Raw genomic sequence first — 12,888 nt, 5'->3', positions numbered from 1 at the left:
AACCTTGATGTGTGGATCCAGAGTGGTGATTCCACCCAAACTCCAGGATAAAGTGCTAAAGGAGCTTCACGAGGGGCATCTGGGTGGAGTGAAAATGAAGAACCTAGCCAGAGCGTTTGTGTGGTGGCCAGGTATCGATGGAGACATCGAAGAAATGACCAAGGGCTGTCTAGGATGCCAGAAGGTTCAAAACGCCCCACCACAAGCCCCTCTACATCCATGGGAGTGGCCCTCATCTCCATGGCAAAGGGTACACATCGACTTTGCTGGTCCATTTATGGACTCAATGTTCTTAATCGCGGTTGATGCACACTCCAAGTGGCCGGAGGTAATAAAGGTGTCCTCCACCACCACGGAAAAAACCATCACAGTATTAAGGACCATATTTGCCAGGAATGGGCTGCCTGAACAGATCTGTTCTGATAATGGACCGCAATTTGTGTCCGAAGAATTCAGGAAGTTCTTAAAAAACAATGGGGTTAAGCACTACACGTCCGCCCCATACCATCCCGCCACCAATGGATTGGCTGAAAGGTTTGTCCAGACCTTCAAGAAGGCCATAAAGGCCATGGGCAATGAAGACATAAAGCTACAGCATAAGGTAGATAAGTTCTTGTTTGCATACAGGAATGCAACACATGTGGTTACAAACCAAACTCCCGCCATGATGTTTTTCAATAGAAGACTAAGATGCCGGCTGGATTTGATCAAGCCAAACATCAGAAGGGACGTAGAGAACCGGCAATTTCAAGGCATGAATGAAAGGCCAACTAGAACCTTCCAGATAGGTCAACAAGTTTTGGCCTGGGACTACCGTACCGAGAAATGGCAGCAGCCTGGAACTATTTGCACACGACTAGGACCGCTGATGTATACCGTGGACATTGGAGAAAGCATAATAAGGCGCCATGCTGACCAGATCATAGAGTCATCCGAAAAGGGACAACCTACACCACAACTCTATACGCCTAATGATGAAGCAGAGATACCCATAGTATCTACCTCCGATCCGGTGATACTGGAACCAGATGAACCCGACACTGGCATTCAAGCCGAATCGACCTTGCCAAAAGAACCTACTACACCACCGAAAACAATACACCACTGAGGCATTATCCGGCCCGAGTCAGGAAGCCTCCAGAGAGACTGACTTATAATTGATTAAGTGCAGCAAATGTGTAGATTATTGTTCTTGTAAACATGTTAATTAATGATTACTTAAAATGTTATGTACTGGTTGTCTAAAAGGGGAGGAATTGTGGTGTATGTGCCTTTAAGAGCCCCTGTGTACTGTAATGCCGGTAGTGGCCACTCGGGCTATATAAACCTGTATAGTGTCTTGTATCTTTTAGTTCACCTCCAGACTTTGTTCAGTAAACACCTGTTAGACCAACTCCTGCATTCCGTGTCTCCATTAACACACGGATACAACAATTATTAGATTCACACCCAGATGTTGTGCCTTTACTTGTCGACCTATTCTATGTGATAACATGAACAGTCCACCGGCATGCTCGAGGCCTTCCACGACCGGTGGGTACCGGAGGGACTGGCGTGCATCATCACCACCGAAAATAGAATTTAAATTTCATTTGTTAAGTTCCCTTTAAACTTTTTTTTGTTATGTTACAGGTTTTATTGGTTGTGCCCCTTTAAAAAGGGGGCACATGGTTGACTTTTAATAGGCATTTGCCTGTGATAAGGGAAAAAAATAACATGAACCGTCAAATCAAGGGAATCATCAGCACAACAGATTGAAAGATTAAACAAAAGTACAGGAATTTATAAAACATTCATCCATTCCATGTTCATGTCGCCCCAGCTGTCTACAGGGCCCTGCGCTACAGAACAGTGTGAACTCGCTGGTGTCTCAGAAGGTTACTGGAGTGTTTAAAGCTCTTCCCACAGTCAGAACATGTAAACGGTCTCTCATCAGTGTGAACAAGCTGGTGTCCCAGCAAGGTAGATGAATCACTGAATCCCTTTCCACACATGGAGCAGGTGAACTCCCTCTCCCCAGTATGAACTCGCTGGTGTCTCAGCAGGTTATTGGAGTGTTTAAAGCTCTTCCCACAGTCAGAACATGTAAACGGTCTCTCATCAGTGTGAACAAGCTGGTGTCTCAGCAGGTGATTGGAGTATTTAAAGCTCTTCCCACAGTCAGAACATGTAAATGCTCTCTCATCAGTGTGAACAAGCTGGTGTCCCAGCAGGTGATTGGATCTTTTAAAGCTCTTCCCACAGTCAGAACATGTAAACGGTCTCTCATCAGTGTGAACAAGCTGGTGTTGCTTCAGGTCCTCGGTGCATTTAAAGCTCTTTTGACAGACAGAACATTTAAAGGGTCTCTCATCAGTGTGAACTCGCTGGTGTTGCTTCAGATCCTTGGAGCATTTAAAGCTCTTCCCACAGTCGGAACATTTAAACGGCCTCTCATCAGTGTGAACTTGCTGGTGTGTCAGCAATTTAGATGAATCAGTGAATCCCTTTCCACACACAGAGCAGGGAAATGGCCTCTCCCCAGTGTGAACTCGCTGGTGTCTGGTCAGAGCCCCGAGGCTTTTAAAACTCTTCCCACAGTCAGAACATTTAAAGGGTCTCTCCCCAGTGTGAACAAGCTGGTGTTGCTTCAGGTCCCCGGAGCTTTTAAAGCTCTTCCCACAGTCAGAACATTGAAATGCTCTCGCCCCAGTGTGAACAAGCTGGTGTTGCTTCAGGTCCCCGGAGCTTTTACAGCTCTTCCCACAGTCAGAACATTGAAATGCTCTTTCCCCAGTGTGAACAAGCTGGTGTTTCAGCAGGTTGTATGGATCAGTGAATCCCTTTCTACACACGGAGCAGATGAACGGACTGTCCCCAGGGTGACTGTGCGGATGAACTCCTGACGTAGACGGGGAACTGAATCCATTCCCACCATCCCCACCTTTACCCGGTTTCTCCCCGGTGTGATGGTGCACGTGTCTCGCCAGGACAGGCGATCGGCTGAATCCGAGTCCACACACAGAACACGTGTGCGGTTTGTCTGCGCTGCGATCGCTGCTCTCTCCTTCCATGTGCAAAGGCCGATGATACTCAGGTCCTGATGAATCGAGCGACTCTGTCTGACCCTGATTTGATGTTTGGTCTGAGCTTCCTGTCTGCAAATGCTCGACTTCTAAAACCCTGTAAAAGGAGTATAGAAAGGGGTAAGAGGGAGAATGTTGCCTCATGTCACCCTTTCCCAGCCCAGGGGCAGTGAAGCTGATTTTCAGGCCCTAGCTGCTGCACAAGTTGGTTAGCCTTCCATCAGTAGTAGGGAAAATGCTAAAGAGTCTATTATAAAGGATGTGATAACGGGGCACGGTGGCATAGTGGTTAGCACTGTTGTCTCACAGCGCCAGAGACCCGGGTTCGAATCCGGCCTCGGGCGACTGTCTGTGTGGCGTTTGCACATTCTCCCTGTGTTTGCGTGGGTTTTCTCCGGGTGCTCCGGTTTCCTCCCACAGTCCAAAGATGTGCGGGTTAGGTTGATTGGCTATGATAAATTGACCCTTAGTGTTAGGGGGATTAAATACATGGGGTTACAGGGATAGGGTGGGATATGTGTTGGTGTAGGGGTTACGGGGATCGTGTGGGATATGTGTCAGTGCAGGCTCGATGGGCCGAAATGGCCTCTATCTGCACTGTGGGGTTTCTGTGAAAATATCAACGGGATTAGACAAAGTCAGCATGGATTTATGAAAGGGAAATCGTGTTTGACAAACCTACTGGAGCCTTTTGAGGATGTAACTGGTAGAATAGATAAGGGAGAACTGGTGGAAGTGGTGTATTTGGATTTTCAAAAGGCCTTTGATAAAGTCCCACATAAAAAGAGGTTAGTGTGCAAAATTAAGGCAATGGGATTGGGGGTAATATACTGGCATGGATTGAAAATTGGTTGACAGACAGGAAACAGAGAGTAGGAATAAATGGGTCTTTTTCAGGGTGGCAGGCGGTGACTAGTGGGGTACCGCAGGGAGCAGTGCTTGGGCCCCAGCTATTCACAATATATATCAATGATTTGGATGAGGGAACCAAATGTAATATTTCCAAGTTCACTGATGACATGAAACTAGGTGGGATTGTGAGTTGTGAGGAGGATGCAAAGAGGCTTCAAGGCGATTTAGACAAGTTGAGTGAGTGGGCAAATACATGGCAGATGCAGTATAATGTGGATAAATGTGAAGTTATCCATTTCAGTAGGAAAAACAGAAAGGCAGAGTATTATTTAAATGGTGATAGATTGGGAGATGTTGATGTACAAAGGGACCTGGGTGTCCTTGTACACCAGTCACTGAAAGCAAACATGCAGATGCAGCAAACAGTTAGGAAGGCAAATGGTATGTTGGCCTTCATTGCAAGAGGATTTGAGTACAGGAGCAAGGATGTCTTACTACAGTTATACAGGGCCTTGGTGAGACCACACCTGGAGTACTGTGTGCAGTTTTGGTCTCTTTACCTAAGAAAGGATATACTTGCCATAGAGGGAGTGCAGCGAAGGTTCACCAGACTGATTCCTGGGATGGCAGGACTGTCGTATGAGAGATTGGGTCGACTAGGCCTGTATTCACTAGAGTTTAGAAAGATGAGAGGGGATCTCGTGGAAACGTATAAAATTCTGACAGGGCTAGACAGACTGGATGCAGGGACGATGTTTCCCCTGGCTGGGGGGTCTAGAATGAGGGGTCACAGTCTCAGTATACGGGGTAGGACATTTAGGACTGAGATGAGGAGAAATTTCTTCACTCAGAGGGTGGGGAACCTGTGGAATTCTCTACCACAGAAGGCTGTGGAGGTCAAGTCACTGAATATATTTAAGAAGGAGATAGATAGATTTCTAGACACAAAAGGCATCAAGGGGTATGGGGAGAGAGCGGGAATGTGGTATTGAGATAGAGGATCAGCCCTGATCATATTGAATGGCGGCGCAAGCTCAAAGGGCCGAATGGCCGACTCCTGCTCCTATTTTTCGACGTTTCTATGAAAGGATCGACAGTCCGAGGGCTCCGCAGGCACAGAATGGAGCGCCTCAGGGGCACGTGACCACGGGCAGCGGGCGGGCGGGATGGACGTGTCCGCCGACCAATAGGGAGCGAGATCGCGGGAGCAGTGGGCGGGCGATACGCGCTGGGACCCCGTGACGTCAACACCACTTGGTTGACTGACATTCGGTGCTGACCCTTGACCTCCCTTTCCCCCGCTCCCCAGGATAGGTTGCACATTCCAGCTGCACACTGTGGGGGGGCTCAGCTGATCCCGGCCTGGGATGCAGTTGGGGAGACTGCAGTTAGCCTCAGTGCCCTGGGCTCCTGCTACCGATCACTGTCCAGTCACCCCCAGCAGCAAAGGCCGAGTCTGCAAAGGGGGCTTCATTTTGTCTGTGATGCCCCCAAGGTTGAATAGGCGGCCAACAATCACTGCAACCAGTGACTGTGGAACTGTATCCCAGTGCCTACCTGCCCTTTACAATTGAGGGGGTGAAACTTGAATGACAGTTAATAAAACTAAAAATCACAATTTATCTCGCGCCTGTAACTGAGTCAAATGTTCCAAGGCGCTTCACTGGAGTGTTAGCAAACACAATCTGACCCCGAGACACATAAGGAGATATTCGGCAAATCACCAAAAGCTTGGTCAGAGAAATCGGTTTGAAGGAGCATCTTCAAGCAGGAAAGAGAGGTGGAGAGGTTTAGGGAGCGAATTCCAGAGCTTAGAAACTTTGAAACATAGAAGATAGGAGCAGGAGTAGGCCATTTGGCCCCTCGAGCCTGCTCCGCCATTCAATGCGATCATGGCTGATCATCCAAATTCAGTACCCTGTTCCTGCCTTCTCTCCATATCCCTTGGTCCCTTTAGCCTTAAGAAATATATCCAACTCCTTCTTGAATATATTTAATGAATTGGCCGCCACTGCCTTCTGTGGTAGAGAATTCCACAGGTTCACCACTCTCTGGGTGAAGAAATTCCTCCTCATCTCTGTCCTAAATGGCTTACCCCTTATCCTTAGACTGTGTCCCCTGGTTCTGGACTCCCCGACCATCGGGAACATCCTTCCCGCATCTAGTCTGTCTAGTCCTTTTAGAATTTTAGAAGTGTCAATGAGATCCCTTCTCATTCTTCTAAACTCCAGCGAGTATAAGCCCAATTGACCCAATCTCTCCTCATACGTAATTCCTGCCATCCCAGGTATCAGCCTGGTGAATCTTCGCTGCACTCCCTCCATGGCAAGAACATCCTTCCTCAGATAAGGCGACCAAAACTGCACACAATAATCAAGATGTGGTCTCACCAAGGCCCTGTACAACTGCAGCAAGGCATCCTTGTTCCTGTACTCAAACCCTCTCGCTACGAAGGCCAACATACTATTTGCCTTCTTAACCGCCTGCTGCACCTGCATGCTTACCTTCAGCGACTGGTACACAAGGACACCCAGGTCTCGTTGCACTTCCCCTTCTCCCAATCTATTGCCATTCAGATAAAAATCTGCCTTCCTGTTTTTGACACCAAAGTGGATAACCTCGCATTTATCCACGTTATATTGCATCTGCCATGCTTCTGCCCAATCACCCAACCTGTCCAAATCATACTGGAGTTTCTTGGCATCCTCCTCACAGCACACACGTCCACCCAGCTTTGTGTCATCTGCAAACTTGGAGATATTACATTTAGTTCTCTTGTCTGGATCATTAATATATATTGTGAATAGCTGGGGTCCAAGGACTGATCCCTGGGTACCCCGCTAGTCACTGCCTGCCACTCGGAAAAAGAGCCATTTATTCCAACTCTTTGCTTCCTGTCTGCCAACCAGTTCTCTATCCAAGTCAATACCTTACCCCCAATCCCATGTGCTTTAACTTTACACGCTAATCTCTTATGCGGGACCTTATCGAAAGCCTTTTGAAAGTCCAACTAAACCACATCCACTGGTTCTCCCTTATCTATTTTACCAGTTACATCCCCAAAAAATTCCAGCAGATTAGTCAAGCACGATTTACCTTTGTAAATCCATGTTGACTTTGTCTGATCCTGTCACTGTTTTCCAAGTGCTCTGCTGTTACATCTTTTATAACGGACTTGAGCATTTTCCTCACTACCGATGTCAGGCTGTACTTCCCCGTTTTCTCTCTACCACCTTTTTTGAATAGTGGGGTAACATTAACTACCCTCCAATCCATGGGTGCTGTTCCGGAGTCTATTGAATTTTGGAAGATGACTAGCAATGCATCTACTATTTCTAGGGCCACTTCCTTAAGTACCAGGAATTCCAGGAATGACGTATGAGGAAAGATTGGGTCGATTGGGATCCGTCTGTCCCTTTCTCCCTTTTTAAACAGTGGTACCACGTTAGCAGTCCTCCAGCACCACACCTGTAGCCAGAGAGGATTGGAAAATGATGGCCAGAGCCTCTGCTATTTCCTCTCTTGCTTCTCTTAACAGCCTGGGATACATTTCATCCGGGCCTGGGGATTTATCCACTTTCAAAGATGCTAAACAATACTTCCTCTTTCACTATGATTATTTCACCTAATATTTCACACGCCTCCTCCCTGATTGCGATGTCTGCATCATCCCTCTCTTTTGTGAAAACAGACACAAAGTGTTCATTTCGGACCATACCCATGTCTTCCGCCTCCACACATAGATTACCTTCATGGTCTCTAATAGGCCCTACTCTTTCTTTAGTTATCCTCTTGCTCTGAATGTATTTATAAAACATCTTTGGGTTTTCCTTGATCTTACCTGCCGATATTTTTTCATGCTTTCTCTTTCCTAATTTCCTTTGTAATTTCCCCCCTGCCCTTTCTCCACTCCTCTGGGGATTCTGTGGGATTGAGCCCTCAGGGACTGTCAGAAGCCTCCCTTTTGATCTTTATCCTACCCTGTGTGCCCCTTGACATCTAGGGGGCTCTAGACTTGTTGGTCCCACCCTTTTTCTTTAAGGGAACATCCTTTCGCTGAGCCCTCACTAGCTCCTCCCACTGCTCCGACACGGATTTACCTTCAAGTAGCTGCTTCCAGTCCACTTTGGCTAAATCACATCTCAGCTCAGTAAAATTGGCGTTTCCCCAATTGAGAACTTTTATACCTGGTCTATCTGTGTCCTTTTCCAGAACTACCCTAAATCTAACTGAATTATGATCACTACCCCCACAATGCTCTCCCACTGATACCCCTTCCACCTGTCCGGCTAAGGTTAATGGGAGATCTGATAGAGGGGAAGTTGGCTGTGGTTGTTGGAGGTTATTCATCTCAATCACATGACATCACTGCAGGAGTTCCTCAGGGCAGTGTCCTAGGCCCAACCCTCTTCAGCTGTTGCATCAATGACCTTCCCTCCATCATAAGGTCAGAAGTGGGGATGTTTGCTGATGATTGCACACTGTTCAGCACCATTTGAGACTCGTCAGATACTGACGCAGTCCGTGTCCATATGCAGCAAGACCTGGACAACATTCAGACTTGGGCTGACAAGTGGCAAGTAACATTCGCACCACACAAGTGCCAGGGAATGACCATCTCCAACAAGCGAGACTCTAACCATCTCCCCTTGACATTCAATGGCATTACCATCGCTGAATCCCCCACCATCAACATCCTGGGGGTCACCATTGATCAGAAACTGAACTGGACCAACCATATAAATACTGTGGCTACAAGAGCAGGCCAGAGGCTGGGAATTCTGCGGCGAGTGTCTCACCTCCTGACTCCCCAAAGCCTTTCCACCATCTACAAGGCACAAGTCAGGAGTGTGATGGAATACTCTCCACTTGCCTGGATGAGTGCAGCTCCAACAACACTCAAGAAGCTCGACACCATTCAGGATAAAGCAGCCCGCTTGATTGGCACCCCATCCACCACCTTAAACATTCACTCCCTCCACCACCGGCGCACTGTGGCTGCAGTGTGTACCATCTACAAGATGCACTGCAGCAACTCGCCAAAGCTCCTTCAACAGCACCTTCCAAACCCGCGACCTCTACCACTTAGAAGGACAAGGGCAGCAGACGCATGGGAACATCACCACCTACAAGTTCCCCTCCAAGCCACACACCATCCTGACTTGGACCTGTATCGCCGTTCCTTCACTGTCGCTGGGCCAAAATCCTGGAACTCCCTTCCTAACAGCATTGTGGTTGTACCTACACCATATGGACTGCAGCGGTTCAAGAAGGCGGCTCACCACCATCTTCTCAAGGGCAATTAGGGATGGGCACTAAATGCAGGCCCAGCCAGCCAGCGACGCCCACATCCCATCAATGAATAAAAAAAAACCATGAAGGGTTTGAATGGAGTAAATAAGGAGAAACTGTTTCCAGTGGCAGAAGGGTCGGTAACCAGAGGACACAGATTTCAGGCAAAAGAACCAGAGGCGACACGAGGAAACAGATTTTAAACACAGCCAGTTGTGATCTGGAATGCGCTGCCTGAAAGGGCGGTGGAAGCAGATTCAATAGTTACTTTCAAAAAAGAAGTGGGTAAATACTTGAAGGGGAAACATTTACAGGGTGAGGGGGAAAGAGCAGGGGGGAGTGGGACTAATTGGAGAGCTCGTTCAAAGAGCCGGCACAGGCACGGTGGGCCGAATGGCCTCCTTCTCTGCTGTTTCATTCGATGGTTCCGTCCCCATAATGAGACCTTCTCAGCCCCGGTGTCCTCCTGGTGAATCTGCCCGGCACCCCCTCCGAGGCCAGTGTGTCCCTTTCTGAGGTGCGGTGCCTAAAACTGAAGGCAGTCCTCCGGATGGGGCCTGAGCAAGGCTCTGGACAGCTGAAGCATGGCTGTGGATATCTGGAGTTGTGGTGTAGACAGTCTGACCTTGTCAAGTTAAGTGGGTGGCAATCAGGAGCAGGTGCCCTTTCCTCCCAGGGTGCTGTCACACTAACTTAGGGCTCGTAGGATTGGGGGTAATATTAGCATGGATTGAGGATTGGTTAACGGTCAGAAAACAGAGAGTAGGAATAAACGGCTCATTTTCAGGCTGGCAGGCTGTAACTAGTGGGGTCCCGCAAGGATCAATGCTGGGGCCACAGCTATTCACAATCTCCATCAATGACTTAGATGAGGGGACCGAGTGCAATGTATCCAAGTTTGCTGACGATACAAAGCTAGGTGGGAAAATAAGTTGTGAGGAGGACACAAAGAGGCTGCAAAGGGATACAGACAGGTTAAGTGAATGGGCAAGAACCTGGCAGATGGAATATAATGTGGAGCTATAGTAGGGGGTGATTTACAGCCAAATACGGAGGAAAAAACAAGTCAGCTGGGAAGGCAGAGCAAATATGTGAAGGCAAAAGGGAATATGGCAAAGCTGGAAGGCATTTATTTTAATGCAAGGAGTCTTGCAAATAAGGCGGATGAACTGAAGTTGTTGTTGAACACATGGGAGTACGATATTGTTGCTATCACGGAGACATGGTTGAGGGAGGGTCAGGACTGGCAGCTCAATATTCCGGGGTATAGAATCTTCAGGCGAGACAGAGGGGGGTGTAAAAGGGGAGGGGGTGTTGCAATATTAATTAAGGAGTCAATTACTGCTGTAAGGAGGGATGATATATTAGCGGGTTCCTCTAATGAGGCCATATGGGTAGAACTTAAAAACAAAAAGGGGGCAAGCACTTTGCTGGGAGTGTACTATAGGCCCCCAAACAGTCAGGGGGAGATAGAGGAACAGATATGTAGGCAAATCTCAGAGAAGTGCGAAAATAATAGGGTAATAATAGTGGGGGATTTCAACTTCCCCAATATTAATTGGGATAGTCAGAGTGTGAAAGGCTTAGAGGGTGCAGAATTCTTAAAGTGCATCCAGGAGAGCTTTTTGAGCCAACATGTAGAAAGTCCTACAAGAGAGGGGGCGGTACTGGACCTAATTCTAGGGAATGTAGCCGGGCAGGTGGTGGAAGTGTCAGTAGGAGAGCATTTTGGCGATAGTGACCATAATTCGGTGAGATTTAAGGTGGTCATGGAAAAAGACAAAGACGGCCCGGAAATAAGGGTTCTAAATTGGGGGAAGGCCGATTTTAATATGATAAGGCAGGATCTGGCCAAAGTGGACTGGGAGCAGCTACTTATAGGAAAATCCACATCAAAGCAGTGGGAGACTTTCAGAAGGGAAATAGAGAGAGTACAACACCAACATGTTCCTGTAAAGGTCAAGGGGGGGACCAACAAGCAAAGGGAACCTTGGATGACAAGGGATATACAAAAATGCATTAGGAAAAAAAGGGGGGCTTTTGGCAGTTACAAAAGACTAAAGACGGAGGAAGCCCTAGAGGAGTATAAAAAGTGCAGGGGCATACTTAAAAAATAAATTAGGAGAGCGAGGAGGGGCCATGAAATAACACTGGCGAGCAAAATAAAGGAAAATCCTAAGATGTTTTATAAGTATATTAAGGGCAAGAGGATAACCAGGGAAAGGGTAGGGCCCATTAGGGACCAAAGTGGCAATCTGTGTGTAGAGCCAGATGATGTAGGCGGGGTTTTAAATGAATTTTTTGCATCTGTGTTCACTATGGAGAAAGACGATGTAGACATAGAAATCGGGCAAGGGGACTGTGATATACTTGAACATATTAGCATCGAGAGGGAGGAGGTACTAGCGGTTTTAGCAGGCCAAAAAGTGTTTAAATCCCCAGGCCCGGACGAGATGTATCCCAGGCTGCTGTGTGAGGCAAAGGAGGAGATTGCAGGGGCTCTGACACAAATTTTCAGAACCTCTCTGGCCACAGGGGATGTACCAGAGGACTGGAGAACAGCTAACCAGGGAATTACAGGCCAGTGAGCCTAACATCTGTGGTAGGGAAATTATTGGAAAAAATTCTGAGGGACAAAATTAGTCTCCACTTGGAGAGGCAAGGATTAATCGGGGATAGTCAGCATGGTTTTGTCAAGGGTAAATCATGTCTGACCAATCTGATTTAATTTTTCGAGGGGGTGACTAGGTGTGTGGATGAGGGAAATGCTGTGGATGTGGTATACATGGACTTCAGTAAAGCTTTTGACAAAGTCCCGCATAGGAGGCTGGTCAAGAAGGAAAGAGCCCATGGGATCCAGGGTGCCTTGGCACGTTGGATCCTAAACTGGCTGAGTGGCAGGAGGCAGAGGGTGATGGTCGAAGGTTGCTTTTGTGACTGGAAGCCTGTGTCCAGTGGGGTACCTCAGGGATCGGTGCTGGGTCCCTTGCTGTTTGTGATCTACATAAATGATTTGGATGAGAATGTAAAAGGTATGATCAGTAAGTTCGCAGATGACACGAAAATTGGTGGGGTGGTAAATTGCGAGGAGGAAAGCCTCAGGCTACAGGACGATATAAACGGGTTGGTCAGATGGGCGGAAAAGTGGCAAATGGAATTTAACCCTGAAAAGTGCGAGGTGATGCATTTTGGACGGACAAATAAGGCAAGGGAATACACAATGAGTGGTAGGACCCTAGGAAGTACAGAGGGTCAGAGGGACCTTGGTGTACATGTACATAGATCCCTGAAGGCAGCGGAACAGGTAGATAAGATGATTAAAAAGGCATATGGGATACTTGCCTTCATTAGCCGAGGCATAGAATATAAGAGCAGGGAGGTTATGATGGAGCTGTACAAAACGCTGGTAAGGCCACAGCTGGAGTACTGTGTGCAGTTCTGGTCGCCTCACTATAGGATGTGATTGCTTTGGAGAGGGTGCAGAGAAGATTCACCAGGATGTTACCTGGGATGGAGCGCCTCAGCTATGAAGAAAGACTAAACAGGCTGGGGTTGTTTTCCTTGGAGCAAAGAAGGCTGAGGGGGGACCTGATTGAGGTGTACAAAATGATGAGGGGCATAGATAGGGTAGATAAAGAGGAACTTTTCCCCTTAGTAGGGGGGTCAATAACAAGGGGGC

At 47.7% G+C, this 12,888-nt stretch overlaps 1 protein-coding gene across 1 annotated transcript in view; it reads right to left on the bottom strand.

Annotated features, from left to right (window-relative positions):
* Positions 1-949: 949 nt before the first annotated feature.
* The window catches only part of LOC147096575 (uncharacterized), a 31,425-nt gene continuing 19,486 nt past the window's right edge, over positions 950-12,888 (bottom strand). The window contains exon 2 of the mRNA XM_085975379.1: positions 950-3,162. Coding sequence (XP_085831505.1) covers positions 1,842-3,053 — 1,212 coding nt within the window. The 5' untranslated portion in view covers positions 3,054-3,162 and the 3' untranslated portion in view covers positions 950-1,841. The remainder of the gene's footprint in view (positions 3,163-12,888) is intronic.

This window comes from Somniosus microcephalus, unplaced genomic scaffold (genome assembly GCF_052327205.1).
Source record: "Somniosus microcephalus isolate GS21.2 unplaced genomic scaffold, FLI_Smic_1.0 unresolved_chr1, whole genome shotgun sequence".
Taxonomy (NCBI): domain Eukaryota; kingdom Metazoa; phylum Chordata; class Chondrichthyes; order Squaliformes; family Somniosidae; genus Somniosus; species Somniosus microcephalus.
Note: the sequence above shows the minus strand (reverse complement) of the source record. Positions and strands in the feature narration are given on the sequence as shown.